We start from the raw sequence: 21,882 nt of genomic DNA on the forward strand, positions 1-21,882 counted from the left end.
AATCACAGGATTCCTTAAAAAATATCAAACATTCCCACAGCCTAATCCCTAAATCTGGAGTCAATTTCAATTTTATTATTAAATTCACAGCGTTCCAGGCTTAAACCTGCGAAACTGAGACGTCCACAGCTTTCCAGGAGCAATATTGTTTAGATATCCATTCATAAATGTAAAAGTTGTATACTTACACATGTGTAGATATAATGCAAAATTTAATTTTCACTCTAATTGGATCTTCATTCTCCAGGCACGTGCGAAATGTCCAACCATATTCAAGTTCGAAATGTGTCAAACATTTGTTAACACTACAAACTTACAGGTTTTTGGGTGTTTATCTACTTGAGCAGGTAACCCCGCTCTAAATGTCCAAAACCTCACCAGATTGGTTCGCTTGCTCAACTATTGAGGGAATCCGCCGGGGAACCAAAATTGAGATTTATGCAGTCTTTCCCAAACCTCTGTGCATTTTCATGGGAGGTACCTTTGCTAGGATCTCACCTAACCTTTCTGCCTTTTCAAATCTAGAGGTTCTAGAAGTAGCTGCAGGGCCTCTAGCAAGAGGTGGTAAGAGGAGTGAACAACCATGCCAGAGGCTATAGGTATACTACTCATTGTGTGAAACTCCCATACCACTTGCAGGACGACAGTAGCAGGGTTTTAAAAGGAGTCGAAGTATTTTCTCTCTTTAATTACCACTGGACACAAAAGTATTCAACTAAAAACAAAGGGAACAGAAACATCAGTGAAAACGCATGTAAATACTGGATGTTTGGGGTTCGTTTAATATAAAGTCGAGAATACCGGTTAATGGCTGGAAGAAGTACAAAAGGGTTACACGATTACAAAAGGAGAAAGTTAAAAGGGGTAAATAGGTAAAGAAATGCGGGATAGCCCACCCATCACCACCACCACCCACTATCCCAGATGGTATCCCGCATACATAAATGAAAAAATAACCCTTAACGACAAAACAATTTGAAGACTAATGAGAATGTAATTTAACAAAAATGCAGAGTTGTGATATTAATCACCCGAGATTTATCTCAGTGATTAATGGATCTGAGATGAACACACAGAACCATGAGAGGCCGCTTCTCTATGCAGAAGGACTGATGACACGTGCAGAGGGAGCTCCGCCAATTATCAAGGGAAAGGACAATCCTTGTATGTGCCAGTATTTCTGAGATGATTTTTCTCTTCCCATGGTCAGCCAATAAAGAGGAATATATGATCTACCAGGGACCCCTCCACCCCCCCCCCCCACATCAACAATGTAACCAAAAAATCTACATAGGTGTGGGAAGTTTCACAAGCTTCGAACAAGAAGTTGAGAGCAGTCTGAAAATATTTTCTTACACAAAGGTGGACAAAGTTTTCTGAATTTGTTAGTGTTCAGCTAAAGCAAAGTTGACTTCCCCTGACTCTGGATACTCTGCGGTTGGATGTCACAGCCAGAAAGAGTGAGGCTTCCAGCTGCAGGGAAGGAGGACATTGGAAGCCAGCTGCGTTATTTTACTAACTGCTGATCGGGGCTGTCCCATAGGCAGTGGGTAAATAGCTGCTGCGCATCACCTATGCCCTATGATCCCTTACTGCTGAAGACTTTCCCTTGAGGGTGGAGCACGAAGCTCCATGGATTGATTCACCATGTTGCTGAGAGTTGTCAGCTGGCTTGCATGCCACGGTCAGGAGGCTGCAAGATAAGTCCAGACACGTTTTTGCAGGGGCGGCCTGCAGGTCTTAAATATGGTGGGGTGCAATGGCACCAAACTCACCATATCTGTGTCTCCTCAGGCATCCACTGAGCGGAAATGAAAGGACTTCCTTACTGTTCAGAGGATCAGGATTCCAACTAGTCCTGAATCTGCTCTCTCGCTGTTTTCCAGCATGAGAGCAGCTGCAGGATTGGTGGGAGCAGGCTAACCCAGTGCACATGTTGAGGCTAGGAGCCTGTGCCAGCAATCGCCTGGCTGTTTGAGAGTCCTGGGATTGCTGGGTCTACAGTGTGCATGTCGGGCTGGCCGTAGCTACACAGCCGGCCAACCCGACATGAACACTGCAAAGGGCAGAAGTCATCTTGCAATTGCAGGACTCAGCTGCGTCCCCGTCCCTCACGTTCGCTCTGTAAACATAGCAAGAGTGAGAGCAACATAAAATGGCATTATTATGACTTTTTTTTTTTATTTGTTCACCTGCTGCATCAGAGCAGGTGGGACGATTTTCCTTAGGAGGAACCACCCCTGCAAATACTGATGCAAAAGAAACAGTGGTGTCCAGAGTGGTAGTGAGAATATTTTAAGCCACAGAAGGTTATCACCTGCATGTAACTGCTGACCAACACTAGTGGGTCGGCCCATTGAACCTTTTAGAGAATATAATAATGCTCTGATTGCTTCTTGGTGTGAAACAAACTAAAAGATAGCAGCGCTCAGAATGAAAACCGTATAAATAAACAAAGCAAGCCCTTCAAAGTTAAATGAAGGAAGAGTAAGAGTACGCCAAAAGTTTGCATAACTGTGAATTTAGATGCAGTAATAATGTCCTAATGACTTACCAATAATGTTCAGTACGCTAAGTTGAGCTTTTCTTTCCTTGAAGGCATCTTTCGCTTACCACCCTCCCATGTCTTTGCCCTCCATTTTATTTTGCTTGGTGCTTGCAGGATGTGGTATGGTCAATGTGGAAAGATATAGGCAAGTGCAAAGGGCTAATATGCTTTAATTAAATAGGAATGTAAGTACATTGCCATTTTTCAGTGTGAGCACTCTACTCCTGTATTATGAATGGGATGAGAAAGGCTAGACTCGGGTAACTGAAAATTACCAATACGTTATTAAAGCATTGCTATAAATATTTCTGAATAAATAAAATAAGTCCTCCAACTCTTCAAATAATATTACCAAAATATCATGTTGTCCTCCCAGAATTAATACACACTTGTTTTCATCTTTAAACTGTCGGAGGCAAACCTAAAGAACATTGCTCACCTTCCTTCCCAAGGGAATGCTGACGTGCCTGTCCAAATGAGCAACAGTCAAAATGGGAAGAATACCAGCATGCTGGGACTGTCAGTGACATCACTGGAGCCTGACAAGTGCACATAGGTTTTAGTAAGTTGAACAAACAGGTTTATGAGTTGGGCTGTATATTTTATTTGAATTGCCAGTGCCATGCGCCTCACATGATGGCAGCATTTTTGTCTGTCATTACATAGTATTAGTTTTAACCAGAATGAATAGTACAAAGTTACTCAGCACTGTGCACAGCTGCCTTCTCTGGATAATCAGTAAAAAACAAACAAAACAAAAATCTTAAGATATACATTCCATTATTTTGGAGGCTCATCTTGTAAAGTTTACAATTATGCAGCCTCTTTTTACAGGGATTGTCTTAAAAGTTAATCACAGTGGAACAGGTTTTCTGAGGAGTTGATGTTCCCACTGCGATAGACATCTGTCACTCACATTTTCACCTTCCTCAGGTACATTGTGGTGGGTGCATGAGACTGTGATAACAATAAAAGAGCTAGAATAAGTAACACATACAGTTCTTATTGTGGTGCCCCGTTGTTTTTTTAAATGGGTCTGCAGTGTTTACTAGAGCTGTATGTACCCTCTCTCTAGCTCAACATCTAAAATCAGTTAGGATCGCACTGTTACCTAAGGGGTAACTCACCATACATAAAAACATAAAATAAATAAATATATATATATATCCCTGGTGTCTAGAGGTTTCTGCCCCCCGGGGTGGGCAGAAAAGGCTAAAAATATTTTGCCCCCTGGGTAGAGGCCATTGCCCAAGGGGGCCACTCCCCCCAGGCGGTCAGAAATGACCTAAAAATAATTTGGTCCCCCGGGGTGCGACCCTTGCCTAAGGGGTCGCTCCTCACATATATAAATATAAATAATAAAAAATTATCCCTGGTGTCTAGGGAGTTTTGACCCCTGGGGAGCGGCCGTTGCCCAAGGGGCCACTCCCCTTATGTGTAGGTATTAAAAAAGCAAATTCCCTGGTGTCTAGTATGCATTTCTGCTGCCCAATCGCATCGCGATCGGGCAGCTGAAATGCTTGCAGAGACATGAAAGGAAAGGCCTTTCCTTTCCTTTCATGCCTCTCCCTGCTCCCTCCTACCGAGCGGAAGAGAAATCCTTAGCATTTCTATTCTGCATCGCGCTGGATGGGAGGTTACCTCTGATGAGGTCAGCATGTGATCGCGTGCTGACACCAACAGACGTCCCTGGGTGGGAGGGAGGCTTGGGCGGGGATCGGGGGGGGAGCGGAAGCGATTCCCCTTCCATCCCTGACTGGGGTGGGGGTGGGAGGGAGGTCCATGGGGGAGTGCTAGCAATCCCCCCGTGGACTGGGTGCAGGACGAGCTGGTCTTGCCCCAGGCACTCGAGGGGTTAAGGGAGAGAAATGAAAAATTTACAGCCAATGTGTCATACATTAGCCACACACTACATGACCTTGTCCATAAAGGTCTGCAAAACTTACGCTTGGCCCAAACTGATACTGGGGAAGTCCAGTGTAGACGTATGTCATGTGCAACACATGGGTTGCATTGGACATGTCCGCATTATCCATCCCCCAGGGCCGGTTTGGGCTGCGTTTGAGTGAAAGGCAGTACCACAATGAGCTTGTGTGTTTTTGTGTGCACGTTTCTGTGTCCGTATCCCTTCCTGAGTTTGTCACACAACTAATTTCTGTTGCCGTGCCCACTGACAGAAACAATGGTTTTCATTGGTATTATTGAGCAAAAATGGCTAGATATCATTAAAGAACTATTATTCGTAGTTAATGTTTCATCTGTAATATATTACCAACTTTCTATTACTTTGAAGTTTTACTTCAACTAATATATATTTAGATAATAATAGTATAAAACAGTGATTGTTAACCTTTTGACTTCTGTGGACCCCCACGTAATCATTATCAGAACCCTGGAACTGCTCCTGAATCAGTATTGGAAGCCGATGCCTTCCACAGAGTCATTACTGGAAGCTGAGGACCCCAGCCTAAGCATTTCCTTTGATTCCAACCACAAAAAACAATACACAAAAAATACAGAAACAATCATTCCTTAAACAAAAACACAAATGATGAAACAGAAATCAAAAGTTTAATTTAAATAGGATGGTTGGAGCTTTTCTAAATTCGAGGCCACTGACTGTCCTTACTCAATTCAGTTAGATGCACCTGCACTGCTCCCAAGAATCAATCTGAGGATACGGTCTTTACTTTTAGCCTTCACTTTGACATTTCTTCACATTTGGAGAACTTTTCAAAAATTTGACTTGTACGTTTTGCTTCTATATTTACATTTAATTTATTAATCTGTTAGTATTATTTTAGTTTCTAAGCAGTGGCAGACCACGTGAGCTGGCTTCGCAGAGCCCCAGGGGTCCCCGGACATAGGTTAAGAACCACTGGTCTAAAACATGCAGCAGTGAAAAGTACAATGTGTCCCTAGTGAACAAAACTACAAGACAAACAGCACAGACAGTGACAAGATAAAAATGTGTTCACGACATTTGGATTCCCAATAGTCAACCGGCATTACATGCCTCTCCCGCTGTTCAATCCAAGCTTCCTGTAGTTTCTGTTGTCCAATCGTCCATGACGTTCGACTAGGGTCTCATCAGCACTATATAATGTAGGGACAGTTCTGGGTGGCCAGTGATTAAAATGTAGAAAATTAGCTGATTCTATACATTACAGGTGATCACCCAATGACGGCACACCAAGTGAAGCAATCAGTGTAATTATGGATGCACAATGGCGCCGTTCAGTGCTGGCTGTCCCGGTAGAGTGCCCGTTTTGTGTATGCGCAGTAGTGAGGAATAATATCCAGACATTTTTTTCTGATTGATACCCATTGACAAATGTTTTCCTATAAAATTGTATACCTGGGTCCCCATGGGTTTAAGGGTTTCTCTTGTGATTAAGATATAGTATGCCCACTTAAGAGCCACTTGTTTGCAATCGTGCAAGCCCTATGCTCGTTAAATTTAATAAACTCTGCTTTGGACGTATTATTTTCAATCCAAGCAAGATTTTATTTCAGGCTGAAGACCAATATTGTAAGTGCAACGTGACTAAGACGGTGGGCATTATAATGTGCGCTTAAATGATGACTGCATGTCTCTGTGGATCTAATTTAACCTCAATGTTTGTGAGCAATGCTGGTCCCTTTCTTGGCTTTGGCTGTTTTATATCACAAGTTTTACTCAGTACGTGTTTGGTGCAATATTGTGATCTCAGTTCATCACTTTACAACTGATTGGAGGGATTCCATATCCCTCGGCAGAATTTGTGATCACTCGAAGCCTGTATCCTTCTATCTTGCTAAGCCCTGTGTCTGGACACACGAAAGAAATCGAGTTTGTGAATGGCTTCTTTATCTTATGATGTTCACAAATTGTCAGACATTAGGATACAACATTTGAGCTTGTGATTTATACAGCGAGGACCGATGAGTCGCGTGCATAATATTCACTTCTCAGATAGATCTCTACATTACCTGTAGCCATTAATCTATTTTACTTGCATCTCTTGTTCACACCGAATGTTAATTAGCACATATATTTATATAAACTGTAAAGTATGATGGGGAAATCATTGTGAAATCTCAGTCACTTTCCTGTGACTTGATATTAAAAATAGCTCATTGGATACATCAGAGGGCTTGGTAATTATTGTTGTTTGCCTATACTAGCCCGTAGGTCTCCTTGAACATGTATTAAATTGATGCCATTATACGGCAAAAATAAATTTACCTTTGGGGACTTGACGTAGCGAAACGAGGGTAACAATGTGTGCACCAGTACATTAGGAAAACGTGGACCGTGCTTGGGACGTGCCTCTCTAATAACATGATCCTCGTAATATATCCCTCAGAGTAACGAGTGACGCAGACAAGAGGCTCTTTAACTCCCAACATAAAATGTAACGGTGTTCAAACCCACGGCTCCATCTAATGGAAGCGTCACTATGTGCTCTCAGAATAATTGCAGTTCTCCCTCCAAGCAATAGTATGTTATTAGATGCTGCTAAGAGTCCTAACTGAGTTGTGGAAGTCATGTAGTGCTTCTCTCGAATTGTGGTTTGACTTTGTCAAAAACCATTAGCAAGGTTCAAGTCAAGCCCAAAACCAGCTTCATAATGGCTGTTGAAAAATGGCCCACTGTTTTTGTTTTTGTTGACTTTAGGACACTGGACACTTTACCACTGCAAAGCAGTACTAAAGTGCATGTGCTCTCCCTAAAACTTGGTAGCATTGGCTCATACCCAATTGGCATATTTAATTTACTTGTAAGTCCCTAGTAACATGTACTGTATGTGCCCAGGGCCTATAAATTAAATGATACTAGTAGGCCTGCATCACTGATTGTGCCACCCACATACGTAGCCCACAAAACCATGTCTCAGGCCTGCCATTACAAGGCCTGTGTGTGACGTTTCACTGTCACTTAGATGTGGCATTTAAAACTATTTTCCAAGCCTTAAACTCCCCTTTTATTACACATGTCACACCTATAGGCCCTAGGTAGCCCATAGGGCAGGGTGTTGGTATGTAGGTAAAAGGCAGGAAATGTACTTGTACGTTTTACATGTCCTGGTAGTGAAATATTCCCAAAGTTAGTTTTTCACTACAGTGAAGCCTACCCCTCTCATAGGCAGCATTAGAAATTCCCTTATATACTTTGAAGTAATAGTTTCTGATCTGAAAGGAGTGGCATTGTCATGTTTGGAATGGTAGTGAGAAATCCTGCTTACTGGTGAAGTTGGATTTATCATTACTATTTTAGAAATCACACTCTTAGAAAGTAGGTGTTTTTCTGTACTTACTGCGCTCCGTGCCTTACAGCCTGTCTCCATTCCACATCTGGTCTGTTCTGGTTGACAGCTCCCATTTTGCATTCCATCCAAACAGCCATAAATACAGGGCAATCAGCTGAATCTTCATTCATCTGCACAATGACGGGTTTTCCTGGGCAGGAAGAGTGGATGGGCTCTCACTTACACTTTCTTTAAAGGCTAGTGGTCTGACCTCACACACATGACTGATAAAACCCCACAGATCTCCTGGCAGACAGGGCTGGGTTGAAAGGGGAACTGGTGCACTTCAAACCACTCTTTGAAGTTTCCTCCACCTCAAAGGCACATTTGGGTAGATGTACTGGGTCTATGAGTCCCTAAAATCAGACACTTCTGGACATACAACTGGACTCTTAGAGGGAAAGCCGTGCTGCCCAAAGTACTCATCTGGACTGCTTTTCTGGAAGTACTGCTCTCCTGCTTGTTGCCCTGCTGCAAGCTGGCCCCTGACTCCGCTTTCCCCCACAAGTACTCTCCAAGGGCTTGGACTGAGCTTTCTCCCTGTCCTGAAGTCTCAGGACCATCAACGACTTCATCTGAAGGAGAAAATCCACAGAGCTGGAAAAACTGATGCAAAACCTTCAAAATTTGCCGCAAAGGCTGCAGAATCAACGCAACGCCTGTCTTGCGGCTGCAAAAATTGCAGCAACGGATTGATGCAGTGCCTGTTGTCTCTTCACAATGCATTTTGGATTTTCCACGCATCGTCCCGGGGCGTCAAAATGTCCCTGCATCACAGTGAGGAGCCAAAGCTGTAGTCGTGGAAATAGACATGTCACCCTCCAGTGTGGAAAGAACTGATGCATCTCCTTCGATGCGCCAGAAAAACTGACGCATCGCTTTACTTTCCGACACATATCTTCCTTTGCGGCCCTTTGCATCATTATCTTTGACATAGTCCAGGTAATTGGTGCTAAAAAGATATAACCACTGATTCTTAAGGTTTGCGGCATCTAAACCTTTAGTGATATCTTGACTTGTGCATATTGATGTTTTTTTGGATTATTTTATTCAGATAAATATTACCTATTTTGCTAAACTGGTGTGAGGTACTTTTTGTGGTGTTTTCCCTGTGTTACTGTATGAGTATTTGCACAAATACTTTACACATTGCCTTCTAAGTTAAGCTTGCCTTCTCTGTGCGAAGCTACTGATGGGTGAGCACAAGATAATTTAGGTTGTGTTACTTACCCTGACTCAGATTGTGGTCCCTACTTGACAAGGTGCATACTTCTGCCAACTAGGGACCACATTTCTAACGACATCAGCACAATCTGGCTGGTCGACAAGCACCAAATGGTTGGAATCAGCCTTATTCAATTTGGACCATTGAATCCTGTTGACAAAATTTACTATCAAGCTCTAAGCCCCATGATGGCACGCCTTACTTGCTCTGGTTTTACTTTGTGTGGTGATAGTGGAAAGACTGAGCAAGTGCAAGGCAGAGAAAGAGTGAGAGAGAGTGAGAAAGACCAACTGTAATTTTGTAGTTGTTGGAAATTTGACTTCTGGTTGAGGGGTGTGAAACAGTACTCAAGCGTCAGCCACCATTTCTGTCAGGGTGAACCCACAAGCAAACCACAAATTAACCCACTGGTAGCTTGGCACAAAGCAGTCGGACTTAACTTGGAGACAATATGTAAAGTATTTATGCAGCTCTTCAAAAACGGGGATAAATTAAAAACACAACACAAGAGAAATCCCACACCAATTTAGAAAAATAGGGTAAAATATAATAAATTATTTGTGACCAAAACAACAAAAATCCAATCAGTAATATAGGAGATGTGAAATGTTAAAGATTTAAGTGAACACAGGTCATAGAAGCACAAAGTGCCAACTGTGATTATCTGGTCGTGCTGGACCGGAACAGTCACAAGTTCAGGCCAACCATATTGGAGTGTAGGCTGAATACAGGGACCAAGTTAGACCCACTGAACAGAGTACCTTAAATACTGGTTATGGAGCATTTCAAGATCCCGCATTGAGGATGCGTTGTGCAACAGCGGTTCAGAAGAAGCTGCAGGGCTATGATACAAAGTCCTGTGTCAGGATGCATTGTGCTGTAATGGTTCTGAAGTGGAGCTACAAGGAGATGCATCACACTGCATCTGTTCTGCCCACAGGACCACAGCTGGGCTGGCAGAACACCTTCAGGCCCACTTCTAAGAGTCCAGACCTAGGGTGGCACTGCTTGAGGGGGAGGGGGTGATAGGACTCAAAGCAGAGTCCAGGTGCTGGCTGGGTTCAAGGTGGATGGAGCCTTTTCTGTCCTTGAGACCCTCGTCAGGAGGCCAGTCAACTTGCTCTTGGGGTCACTCTGGTAATCTTATGATCAAGATGCAGGTCCAGTCCCTTCACCCAGGCAGTAAAGTAGCAGTCCTTCTTGCAGAGCAGCACAGCAGATCAGTCTTCCATGGATCCAGAGCTGGGTCTGAAGGCCCATGATTTATATCGGATGCCCACACCGAAGTAGGAGAAATTTCTAGAGGCTTCCAACCCCAAAGATGCTTGGAATTTCCTGCCTCCTTCGCTCCTGCTTGTTTGAGGTCACAAAAGACACCTATCAAACCCTTTGTGAGTGTGCTCAGACAGAGCCTTTGTGAAACGCAAGTGTGGTAGGGGACAGCTCTTTCCCCCCTAATCAATTCAGAGATGGCCCACTTTGTTAACACCTGTTACCCTCACTGTCTGGGAACAATACACAAGACCAACTGCCAGCTACATCTAGTCCTGTCACTGTGGATACAGGCTACAGGCAACAAATGGTTAGGACAAGAAAATGCCAACTTTCTAAATGTGAAGTTTTCAGAATTGGGACATAGATTCAGACTATAACAGCAAAGAGGGTTGTAAGTTACAATTCTTTAAACACCAAACTCGAACTTTCCACTTGCTCTCAATTCAAAGTTATCACTTATTAAATGTAATAAGGTAACACAGTGTCACCCTATGGGGGAGGAATGCCTTGCCGTAGTGAAAACCTAATTTAGGAATTTTCACAGGCCGGGACATGCAAAAGTGAAAAACATATGTCCTACTGTTTAAATACAATGCACCTTGCCCTATTAATTGTTTAAGGCCTACTTTGGGGGTACCTTATATGTATTAAAAAGGAAGGTTAGGGCCTGGCGAAAGGTATATTTTGCCAGGTCGAAGTGGCAGTTTAAAACTTCACACACGGGCAGCACTAGCAGGCCTGAGACATGTTTAAAAGAACTACTTACTTACATTTGTGGCATAATCAGTGCTGCAGGCCCACTACCAGCATTTAATTTGCAGGCTACGGGTAGATGTCGTACCACTTTGCTGGATCCTTACAAGTACATTAAATTACACTCACACACACTCTTTAGCACTGATTTGCAGTGGTAAAGTGCCCAGAGTCCAAAGGCCAACAAAAATGAGATCTGCAAAAATGGAGGAGTAAAGCAAAGCGTCTGGGGTAACACCACGCTATGGTTGGCAAGTATAACAGTACAGTTTATATGTAAACATGGAAAGCAAAGAGGGGAACAAGACATAAGAGGAGGGCAATTCATTTTATTTGACAAGCTTTCCTCCAACCCTAACCCAGGTGGTGCGCCCACATGAGAGACATCAGAAGTCACCAATACACACAAACCATGCTGCAGAATGGCCAGTCACCCAGTTTAGAGCAGCAGTAGCAGTATCCTACAGCATCTGAGACTGTGACTGTGAACGTGCATCCACCCCTCCGGTGATTAGAGGCTTTGAGAGTAGAGATTAGTGGGAGGAACCACTAGATCCACGGCATGGCAGCATTTTCCAGTGTCCATGGGACCTTTGGAGAAGGAAGAACTACCTCGTTGAATAATTGAATAATAGATTGTGGAGCCACCTAGTCAGTGTGAGTAGGTGTTCCCATTTGACTGCTGCCAGCATTTTAAAAACTAAAGGAGGAAACAAGCTGTTGTCCTTTAAAGTCATTTCTGAGCAGTCGTGGTTATTTCTTCCATCAAAAAGGGAATGGCTTTTTTTTTTCATCACATGCACTGAGCATGTGCCATGCCACAGATTTTGAAGATGTTATTTGAAGGGGCTGTGAAGATAAAACATTTGCCACTTTTCCGGTGGGGCATTTGAAACTGACATCCAGAGCATACACACTGGGGAAAGTCATAGTTCATGTGCCAGTTGGAATTGGCTTCAGTCAGATCGCACATGGTAACCTCAAAGAAGATCGTACTCGCTCTACTTTTAAAGGAATTAATGACGAAAAAACGGAAAGGTCAGGGGCGTTTAATACACCTTTCAACAACTCAGAACATTACTTTCCTCCTGAAGTATGCAAAACGTCAGTGGACTTAAAATCATCAACCTCAGCCTAGACATTAACTGCCCGCATATTAGAAGACACATTGTATGTGTTTGCCTATAATTAAATTCCCATTTTCTATAAGTCAAGTCTGCATACTCTCCTTAAAATGCTGTATTCATAAGTTGTACTCTTTCTGCATCCAACAGACTTTTGGGCGCCAGACTTATTGTGGTGTTTGCCAATTCTGTGCATTTTTGACATACAGGTTTCATTATAAATGCTCATACTCACCCGTGCGGGTCTCAAGGCGCTAGGGACAAAGGGGGTGGTTATCGCTGCTCGAACAGCCAGGTCTTTAGGAATCTCCGGAAAGCGGAGTGGTCCTGGGTGGTTCTGAGGCTGGTGGGGAGGGAGTTCCAGGTCTTGGCCGCCAGGAAGGAGAAAGATCTCCCACCCGCTGTGGAGCGTCGGATGCGAGGGACGGCGGCGAGTGTGAGGCTAGAGGAGCGGAGGGGGCGGGTGGGGACGTAGAAGTTGAGCCGTCTGTTGAGGTATTCCGGTCCCTTGTCGTGGAGGGCTTTGTGTGCGTGGGTGAGAAGTCGGAAGGTGATCCTTTTGCTGACTGGGAGCCAATGCAGGTGTCTCAGGTGTGCGGAGATGTGGCTGTTGCGGGGTACGTCGAGGATGAGGCGGGCTGAGGCGTTTTGAATGCGTTGCAGGCGATTTTGGAGTTTGGCGGTGGTCCCAGCATAGAGGGTGTTGCCGTAGTCCAGGCGGCTCGTGACGAGGGCGTGGGTCACGGTTTTTCTGGTGTCGGCGGGGATCCAGCGGAAGATCTTGCGGAGCATGCGGAGGGTGAGGAAGCAGGCGGAGGACACGGCGTTGACTTGCTTGGTCATGGTGAGAAGGGGGTCCAAGATGAAGCCGAGGTTGCGGGCGTGGTCTGCGGGGGTCGGTGCGGTGCCGAGGGCCGTGGGCCACCAGGAGTCGTCCCAGGCGGACGGGGTGTTGCCGAGGATGAGTTCAGCTTTAGGCGGCTGAGCCTCATCCAATCTGCGACGTCCTTCATACCCTCTTGTAGGTTGGTCTTGGCGCTGGCGGGGTCCTTGGTGAGGGAGAGTATAAGTTGGGTGTCGTCGGCGTAGGAGGTGATGATGATGTCGTGCTTGCGTACGATGTTAGCGAGGGGGCTCATGTAGACATTGAAGAGTGTCGGGCTGAGTGATGAGCCTTGAGGTACGCCGCAGATGATCTCAGTGGGTTCTGAGCGAAACGGAGGGAGGTAGACTCTTTGGGAGCGGTTTACGAGGAAGGAGGCGATCCAGTCCAGGGCCTGGTCTTGGATCCCGGTGGAGCGGAGGTGGGTGATTAGGGTGCGGTGACAGACGGTGTCAAAGGCAGCCGAGAGGGCGAGAAGAATGAGGGCGACTGTTTCACCGTTGTCCATCAGGGTTCTGATGTCGTCTGTGACTGAGATGAGGGCGGTTTCAGTGCTGTGGTTGGTTCGGAATCCGGTCTGTGAGGGGTCGAGCAGGTTGTTGTCTTCCAGGAAGGTGGTCAGCTGTTTGTTGACGGTCTTCTCTATTACTTTGGCTGGGAAAGGCAGAAGGGAGATGGGGCGGAAGTTTTTCAGGTCGCTCGGGTCAGCCGTAGGTTTCTTTAGTAGGGCGTTGACTTCGGCGTGTTTCCAGCATTCGGGGAAGGTAGCAGAAGAAAAAGAAGAGTTGATGACGGTCTGGAGGTGTGGGGCAATGATGTTGTCGGCTTTGTTAAAGATGAAGTGCGGGCAGGGGTCCGAAGGGGCGCCGGAGTGGATAGAGTTCATGATGGATTTGGTTTCTTCCGTGCTGATGTGGGTCCAGTTGTTGAGGGTGATGGTCGGGGATGTGGGTTCGGTGGTGTTAGGTTGGGTCTGGTGTCCGAAGCTGTCGTGGAGGTCGCTGATCTTGCGATGGAAGAAAGTGGCGAGGGATTCGCATAGATCCTGTGAGGGCATGACGGCGTTGGCGTTGGCGCTGGGGTTGGAGAACTCCTTGACGATGCTGAAGAGTTCTCTGCTGTTGTGGCTGTTTTTGTCCAGTCTGTCGGTGAAAAAATTCCTTTTGGCAGTGCGGATCAGGTGGTGGTGTTTGCGGGTAGCGTTCTTGAGGGCGGTCATGTTGTCAGCGGTACGGTCCTTGCGCCAGGCCTTCTCAAGTGCGCGACAAGTTTTCTTTGATTCTTTGCATGCATGCATTATAAAAGCCCTGATTTGGGTCTCTTCTGTAAACCGCTTTAGCTGTCAGTTGACAACAGACATATTTAATCTGAAATAGATTTAAAATGGACTTTGCTCGTGATTCCATTATTTTCTTGTGTCTTGAGCTACTGCTCCTCATTAAATTACTTTTCTCCATTGTGTTTTCCCCACTTAAGGAGCATTTCAGTCTGTGTTTTGATTCGATGAGTTGAATATTTCCACTGCTGACATCAGGACTTTGAATTACAGTGCATGAGACTATTTCATCATCCGCTGTCTCGTGCTTTTTGGATTCCCTCCTCTTGTGCCCCTGTCATCTCCCACCACTTGTTCTCTTTATTTTAATATTTGCCCTCTCAGCACCTCCTTATCCTTCATCTCCTGCTGGCTGCCATGTGTGTGTGGCCATCTTTGAATAATTGTTAAACCTTCCTGTGTGGCTACCCAAGTGTGCACCTGTTGACTTGCATGATTGCTATCTTGCAATGGTTTCTTTTAAAGATATGAAAAGGCATTCCACGATAGATGCCATGTGTGGATATGCACAGCGCTCATCTGCAAAAAAGAAAAGGCACTGGCAAAGCTCATGGATCAGAACTTTCATAGCAGGCAAGACCCGTTGCCTCGGTGTTGTGTGTGTAAGCACATTCCTTGATGGAATGTATGGCTAGTGACGCAAGAGAGTTCCAATGTCCTCGAAGTTGGAATGCTCTTGGAGTCAGTTGAGCCAGGACGCACTGCTGTACAGACCTGTTCCTTTTTACTGTACTGGCGTTCTTAATAAAGGAGGAATAGCACTTACTTCAACTCTTTGGCTCTGTATCTCATTCAAGGATTTCACCACTACAATTTGGCGACGAGAGTGGTTGAAGCGCGACTTGACCAGCGTCCAGGAAGAATCTCAGTGTATGCGTGTGTCTCATCTTCATTACCGTGGCTTTCGTCTACACCATCTTCAAACAGGTTTTCATTTTTTATGATTTTTGTTTAAATTGGACATTTCCTGAATTGAAAGCGACGAGACGCGCGAGTGGATATCGTTGAAGCCCACGAGCCGTTCAACGCGCACCCGTCATCACCAGGGAAACGGTGATCTTCTCACGTCTCATAATGCTTTAGCGGTTAACACGCACAAGTCGTATCCAGGGAAACGGAGACACGTTTCCTCGCGTCTCCTAAGGAATTAGCGCGTTTCCGTAGGAACGGAAACAACGCATGCGCTACGGCACGGCCTTCTAGCGGAGCGTCTCCTAAGCAACCAGAGACGCTCTGCACATTGTTCGGCACGCTGCTGTTTGGGAATTAGCGTATTAAGGAAGAAGAAGGAAGGAAAAAAAAAAGAAACAAGTTTTGAAATTTAAAAAAAAGGGGGGAACAGGTCTTAGAATTTTTTTTTATTTTTAATCTCCTTCTCTTTGTGCAAATTACTAAACGGTGCATTAAGGTGTGGGTGTCATGGCACAGTCTGCACAACCTAATTTTACTATTATTCCACCACAAGCATTTTGGGCTGCAGGGAATGCTCCTCCAGTTAAATGGACTGAATGGAAGGATTATTTTTTTAACTATATAGGAGCCATTGATCTTGAGAACAAAATGCCTGCAGAACAGAAGAAGAGACTCTTGCTACATTCATTGGGGCCTATTGGTTTGAAAGCGTATAATAAGATGCAGAAGGGCTCTTTTAGTGGTGACATATGTGTTTTTAATGTTGCAATGCAAGATCTTGACAGATATTTTGCACAGAAAGTTTGTGTTGGAATTACTCGTTATAAGTTTTTCCAAAGGAAACAAGAAAAGGGGGAGTCTGTGGATGAGTATGTGGCAGACTTAAAAAAATTGGCTCTTGACTTTAAGTTTGGTCCTATACATGATGATTTGATACGGGATCAAGTAGTTATGCATAGCAACAATCAATCTATTCAAGAAAGGTTATGGATCAATGGTGATTCCCCGCTGGAGGAGATATTGGCCATTGCTAGGAAGGCAGACATTTCTGGAAGGTGTGTTTCAGAATTAAAGTCAACAGAGAGGAGTGTTGATAACATTTTCAAAATTACTAATCTTAGAACACAGAAGGAACAGAAAACATCACAGAGTAATGACAATGAGAAGAGGTGTTATAGGTGTGACAGTAAAGAGCACCTGGCATATGCTAAGTCGTGCCCGGCTTTGAAATTGAAATGCAGCAAATGTGGTATAGTAGGCCACTTTGCGAAGGTCTGCAGGAGTAAAAAGAGAATAGTTAAGTGTATATTGGGAAGTGATGCTCACATGGGAATTGAGAACGAAGAATATTCCTCAGAATCTAGAGAAAATGTGTGATATGCAAATTGGTAGGATTCCAATTACTATGTATGCCGATTCTGGCTCACCCTTCACCATTGTGAATGAAGAAGTGTGGAATACAACATTTGTGAATACATTAGGAAAACCATTGTCGCAACCAGATGTCCGGCCAGAGAGCTATACTGGTGACAAAGTTGATCTCCTAGGTTTTAGATGGCTCTTATTCTCTTTTAAAAATAGGTGTACCAGAGGAAAATTGTATGTATCAAAAAGGGGGCCATCAGTCCTTGGATGGAAAGATCAAGGAAAACTTCAGATGATCCTGGATCCTAACAGCAGAGAAAAAGTGTTAATAGTTGGTGATGGGGTTTCTTTAACTATGGAAATGGAAAGAAGATTTCCTAAAGTCTTTGGTACGCTGTTAGGAAAATTGGTAGGTTTTGAACATGAAATAGTATTGAAAAAGAATGCCATACCAAAAATTCATAAAGTGAGATCGGTACCCTTGATGATAAGGGATGAAGTTTCGAAAGAGTTGGAGAAGTTGGTACGTATGGATGTTATTGAACCGATAGAGAATGCAGAATGGATTTCTCCGGTGGTTATCGCTCAACGCAGCAATGGGAGGATCCGCTTATGCATTGATTTGAGATATTTGAATGAAAATATTGTGATTGATCGCTTTCCTTTACCTAAGATCACTGAAATGGTTTCCAATCTAAAAGGTGCTAGTTGGTTCTCTACAATTGACTTATCTGCTGCTTATCATCAGATTCCTTTGGAGGAATAGCACTTACTTCAACTCTTTGGCTCTGTATCTCATTCAAGGATTTCACCACTACACTCGGCCAATGTTTGTTTTACATATACAGTCCACGAACATGTTACTCGAGGTATGCTAACCCTAAACAGGAAGTCCCACTTCATTGACGTGTGTGTTGGGGTTCCTGTGGTTAAAGATTAGATAGAAAACTGTGACAAGTTAAAAAATAAATTAAAAAAATGCAGAAATCCTAGATAGCCATCTGTCTGGTCTACATAACTCACCAGTTGTGATATGTCCTTAGCTTTCTGATGCTAGTGTTTGCTGGGTTTATCTTTAGATGACTCCGAAAAACAGAATATTACACGAAAACAATGACTGGGTGAGAAAGGACAATTTTTTAGATCAATGTAACCGACATTTACGATCATTTGTGGGTGAAATGGAAAGCATCCATATGTTTTTTCTTCAAACAATGGCATCATAAACAGGCACATCATTCTTGCCTAATGTAAATCACTAATTGGATTCCACTAACCAAAAACCACCATAGGTCAACTTAGTTCTTGAAGTTATACTATACAAGCTTGCCTTTCATGAAATATTTCTCTTTTTTTTATACAACAATATATATATTCAATATAATCTACCAATATATAAGATCGATCCATTTATGTCTGCCTCCCTCACTCTGTCTCTCCATCCCTCCGTTCATCACGACTAGTTGATTTCCTTTGGTCCCCAGGCAGTGCAGGTATGTCCAATTAATATTTGGAGCAGGGAAAAATAACAGTTGTCCTTTGAAACTTTCCTCGAAAGGATCAACATTAGAAAAAGGCAAGCCTGCTGGAAGAGACAGGTGTATTTTTCCAGGGTCCCCTTAGCCTTTCACCAGAGCCAGTACACACACAAGAGGGCCTGGACCGCTGCTTTTACCAGAGTCAAACACCCATGCGGACTATACTAGCAAACAGCATGGTTATGATGCTAATAGAGAACATGCAGAATGTAGATGTTATGAATAGCGATAACACAATGTGAATCCCCTTTCCTAATGAGTCTCTGCTTATGAGAATTAGCTTGAAAATATCTGCCATAATGAGAGGCGGTAAGAAGTATTGCACATCTGTGTGTCTACCACAGGCAACCTCCAGCTTATAAAGTACAGCCTTTGAGAGTCTTACGGGATTATAAGCCAGTGTACTTGAAGAAAAAGACTTCTTGGATGCAAAGGTGTTTGCTTCAGTTAAGGCAAGCTTTATTTACTGTTTGTCCATGAGAAATGTGAGTCGGTGTCCTTGTGATGTCTTACTCAGCATGTAAAGAACATGATGGGATATTCATCTTCATACAAACACTACACCTCAGCAGAACCTTATACCATATAGAAATATAACAATTTCAAATGTAAAGGACTGTCATAATGTATTTAAAAAAAAAACAGTAATAACGACACCTCGTCAGGGGTAGTAAGCGCTATATATATACTATTACAATACAATTCAATACATATAGTCACATGCACAATACAAAGATGGCAATCCACAATAGCAATGAATAGGGCTTTAGGCCACAGGTGTGCATCAGTGCAAAATAATGTACAGTCAAACAGTACCACCTCACCAGAACCACGTACCCATCCATCTATTGAGCTTCTTCATCCCCCTCTTATCACTACCACTCTCCTCCCTCACTCTTTCTTTCTCTACATTGCTTCCATCATCTCTCCCACTATATGGCTGTGTACTGACAGAAATGTCTGTCTAAGCCAAGAGCTGAAGGTCAGCTAGGGTTGGTCAGAACATGGTCGGGTGCGAACACACACATCGGACTTTATATAAAGTTACTTGTGTGCTGGGGGTACTAGTTTCTCTACCCAGCAAAAGCCCACATCAGACGTGTCATTCTGCCTTACGTAGACTGGTGACAATATGCACTCAAAAACCCCTTGTGCATGTAGTTTGTTGCTCATGCTTTCTCTCCGCCCTTAATTGCACCATGATTTTGATGGCCATGACTGAATTTTATGTAAACGTCTGCACCATGTCCCGTAGCCAATGCTTGAACGACGTTATACCAGTGGTTCTTTTTACAATTCTCATATTGTGAAAAGAAATTAATGATTAATTTGTCTTTTTTTCTGTTGATGTTTCCTTCTTTATTACACCAAGTCTTTCTTCCTTACTCGGCCAGCTTACTTTGTGCCAAGATCTGCAAATCAGCTCTGCTTAGCTGCGAGCACCCTTTTGTCTTTTTAGATAAGTGGTCTTGGAAGCACCACCATTTTTAATCTCTGTTCCTTCCTACAAGTCATTTTCAGACAGCGGGGTAGCTCGGTAGGTAAGATTTGGGGGAGATGCGCTTCAGATTTTGCAAGGATCACGCTGGTATATAATGTTAAAATACATTAAATGACAAGCAGGGTGCATGAGTGGTGTGTAAGGGGCAGTGGAAAGGGAGATAAATGTGAATTAGTAGGGGCACTTTAGGAGAGAAAAACTATATTTTGTAAAATAACCAACATTTTTGAGACTATCTTTACAGAGAGGGGAAGTGTCTGTTTTTTTTTTTTTTAATTTGCTCAGGATTGTGTGTGTTTTTATCTGCTCATGATTGGCTGGGAGCGCCCAGCCAGGATGCTCACAGGCAGGCTCTCTCCAGCCTGGCAACTGTGTTGGTGGGATGGAGAGAGCCCTGTGTGGATGTGTGTTTGGCCAGCCTGAGGCGGCTGGCCAAACACACGCGCTCTGAGAGGGAGTGCTGAGCACTCTCCCTCGCTGCTCTTCACCCCCGTGGCCCCGTCCCCTCTACCAGAAAACGATCATAAACAAAGTTATGATCGTTTCCTGGTAAAGGCTTTGCAGCTGCTGGAGGAGGGCAGCGCCCCTTTGCCTTAATGGAGGATCCGCATGTGGGTGTAACACCCCAAATACTCCCCCTTCAAAGCTATGTCTGTTTCCAGACATGTTAATGTTCAATACTCTGCAGTATAATTCCATCCAGTTATCTGTCTGACTCTATTTCCGGGTAGGTTAATCACAAGTGCTCTGCCCTAGGACTTGCACATTATTTAGAATCTGGGCCCTGCCTCACGTTTCTAAAGTGAGGGGATTGTGTTTCATTGTATTGTTAGCTTTTGGTCAAGTAACATAAAAACATACATAATGTTGACATTGAACTCTCTCTTTTTTTCAGGAAAGTGACGAAACTGAAGTGGATAAGAACAAGTGCTGTACTCTCTGCAATATGTTTTTCACATCTGCTATTGTGGCCGAGTCTCACTATCAGGGTAAAATTCATGCAAAGCGGGTGAAGCTAGTGCTGGGAGAGTCTCTGAGTGCACCCACGCCACCAGGTAAGTGCTGCCTTATGACTAACAAAAATGCTCCTCTTATTGTAGGTAATGGTAACAGTAATTCATGGTATATTTCAATTATCTTACTGTAATTCCTTGAGTGCCTTGTAATAAATTGATCACACTGGTGGGCTCTAGCTTAGTCTGCAAAATTTGAGGTTCACACCCTACAAATCTCAACTAACAAAGCGAGGACCCCAGGGTGGAGGGGTGAGCTCAGCAAGGATCAGATTGGGCTGATCTCATGAGAAACAGGTCAATATTGATTTGCAGTAGGTGGTCCTCTGTCTAGAGTAGCACAATAGATAAAAACACAATGGGTTGGAATGCTACGTCGAGTGATTGCCAGTGGGTAGACTATATGTAAGGATTTGTCTCATCACTTTTTTCGTGTTTGATTGCCAGCAGTACACCTGGAAACCTCAAACTGACACAGCTTTCAAAGTCTAGTACTGCCAATAATTGGGAATTCCAAAAAAAGTAGATTTGCACCCTTCAATACGTACATCTCTGGTTGCAGGTTTCCTACTTTTCAGTAGACCTGTCGCTCTATGGAAATTTCTAATCGCAGAAAGGAACTAGCTAAAACATATGAGTGAAACAATGCTGATGAGAACAACTGACAAAAACATAGCAGGCTCCTGGCCCTCAAGCCCAACTATCAAGCCAAGAATGAATTTATTTGAGGGTGTTCCACCCCAAGCAACCCCCTGAAGCTATGCCCTTGTCACACAGAGAAATGATCTCTACCCATGCTATCCCTGCGATGAAAGTCCAGTGCTTTGATCTTTCTCACACTTTCTTTCCAGTTGGTGAGGCAGGAAGTGATGTGTAGTGTTCTGGGGCAATCAAGTCCTGCAGACTTCTGCTGTTTTCATCATAGCATGACAGTTACTTTTAAAGAAATATTGTTTACTCACTAAAATAGGTTAGACATTATGGAATTGTTTAATCCTGAGCAAGGACACACATAATAAATGAGCAGTCTGATTTTGTAGCAGTCCGATAGTAATCCGAGTTCTAGAATATAAATCTTTCACAAATGGGAAATTTAACAAATTATAATCACTTAGGGG

General features: G+C 43.8%; 1 protein-coding gene across 4 annotated transcripts in view; it reads left to right on the plus strand.

The window, feature by feature from the left end:
• Positions 1 to 21,882, plus strand: part of LOC138300358 (zinc finger matrin-type protein 4-like) — a 1,123,322-nt gene that overhangs the window by 526,555 nt on the left and 574,885 nt on the right. For all 4 annotated transcript variants that reach the window (XM_069239631.1, XM_069239632.1, XM_069239633.1 and 1 more), the window contains one exon: positions 20,647 to 20,806. In XM_069239631.1, the coding sequence (XP_069095732.1) occupies positions 20,647 to 20,806 (160 nt within the window). The remainder of the gene's footprint in view (positions 1 to 20,646; positions 20,807 to 21,882) is intronic.

This window comes from Pleurodeles waltl, chromosome 6 (genome assembly GCF_031143425.1).
Source record: "Pleurodeles waltl isolate 20211129_DDA chromosome 6, aPleWal1.hap1.20221129, whole genome shotgun sequence".
Lineage (NCBI taxonomy): Eukaryota > Metazoa > Chordata > Amphibia > Caudata > Salamandridae > Pleurodeles > Pleurodeles waltl.